The following is a 1524-nucleotide window of genomic DNA, read 5'->3' on the forward strand; positions in this document are numbered from 1 at the left end:
CCTACGCGTGTCAGCCCCGTCCTTCTCTGGGGTGCTCTGCGTGCTGCAAACAGCTGGTATGAACCAGGGCAGCAGCCAGCGGCAGCGAGTAACTGCTATGCGTCCTGACTCTGACGGCTTATGCTTCCCTCGGGGCTCATGCGAAAGCAGAACTTTGTCTCGAAGGCAAGTCTGCACCTCGGACAACGCAATTCTCTTAAACGCTGGGGTGGAGACGTGCAGCGTTAGCAAAGCTCCCCTACAGGGCAGAGCGGGCAGGTGTGCGCTGTGGGCCAGGCTGATGTGAACTAACAGAGGGCAGGCACAGGAAGACCCTCCCACGGCCCCGGGGCCCCGGGCCCCTAAGGGTGCAGCGGGGAGCACCGGCCAGGTGAGAGCCCAGGTTCCCAGCTTCCCGGGGCCCGCTCTGCCCTCCTCCTCCGCGTCCGAGGAGTTGACGGGCTCCTCGGTGCTGGACCAGCCATCGTTGTCCTCAGGCGTCTCTGATGGGTGGGACGTTTTGCTCCAGCCTAGAGAGGAACAGGCTCCGGTGAGGATCCCCTCATGATCTGCTGCCAAGGGAAGGCCCTTTCTGTGACCACTGGCAAGCACAGCACCCCTCACCGCAAGGCGGGCAGCAGCCAGGAGGAGGGCTCCTTGCCGGGGCTGGGCTGAGAGCACCCCGGCTAGGGAGGGCGAGGGAGTGGCTGGGAGGCCACTGGACGACGCTTCTTCGGGCTTTATAAACCACGTGAACGCTCCTCGGCGAGTGTTTCCACTGCCCTGCATCCCCAAGGGCAGCCACCGTGAGCATGACCCATGGCCCCACGGGGGCCGTGTGGGGAGCAGGAACTGCGAGTTTACAGCCACAGACCCCCCTCCCTGCCCGCTGGGGCACGTCCACAGTCGCCCAGCGCAAGAAGTGCAGGGGGGCGCTGGGCTTGGTCACCAGGGGCCCTGGCGCCAGGCAGCTGGCCACAAATGTCTGCTCACCCCGCCCAGCGCTGACAGGGGCTCCTGGCCAAACGGAAGCAGGAGTGTGACGGGGGACAGTGTGGGCAGACGATGACGCTGCTGCTGCGCAGAGCACTGGCCCCAGGACGCGGGCGCCGTAAACCCGGCCGGGCCCACAAGGATGGGCACTGCCCTTCGGTCACGCCCGGCTGCCCGAGGCCTCTGAGGGACCCTCTGTGCCAGGCGAGGTGGTCCCTGTGTCCACACTGGCGGGAGTAAGGGGGAAATGCTGGGCCCAAGGCCGTGTAGGAGCTGGGGGCTTGGAGGAGGACATCGGACCAAGGTGACCGTGAGTCTGGTCACCTGTTGTCCCTGTAAAACAGCCACTGGTATTGACACTGGAGAAAGAGGGGCTGATGGAGCTCCAGGAAGCAGATACTTGGTGATGGCAAGGGTGGAAGCCAAGAAACCTCACTGTGCCCTCATGTGGACTGAAGTGACTCACCACAGGGGAGGAGGGGGAGCAGCGGGAGGGGAAGGAGAGAGGGGGAAGGGGAGGAGGAGAGGGGAGGAGGGGGAGCGAGGGGGGAG

The 1524-nt window shown here is 65.2% G+C and overlaps 1 protein-coding gene across 1 annotated transcript in view; it reads right to left on the bottom strand.

Moving 5' to 3' along the window:
* Nucleotides 1-1524, bottom strand: part of MCF2L (MCF.2 cell line derived transforming sequence-like) — an 82817-nt gene that overhangs the window by 849 nt on the left and 80444 nt on the right. The window contains exon 27 of the mRNA XM_010831541.1: nucleotides 364-509. Within this exon, the coding sequence (XP_010829843.1) occupies nucleotides 364-509 (146 nt within the window). The remainder of the gene's footprint in view (nucleotides 1-363; nucleotides 510-1524) is intronic.

Source organism: Bison bison, unplaced genomic scaffold (assembly GCF_000754665.1).
Source record: "Bison bison bison isolate TAMUID 2011002044 unplaced genomic scaffold, Bison_UMD1.0 scf7180017864527, whole genome shotgun sequence".
NCBI lineage: Eukaryota > Metazoa > Chordata > Mammalia > Artiodactyla > Bovidae > Bison > Bison bison.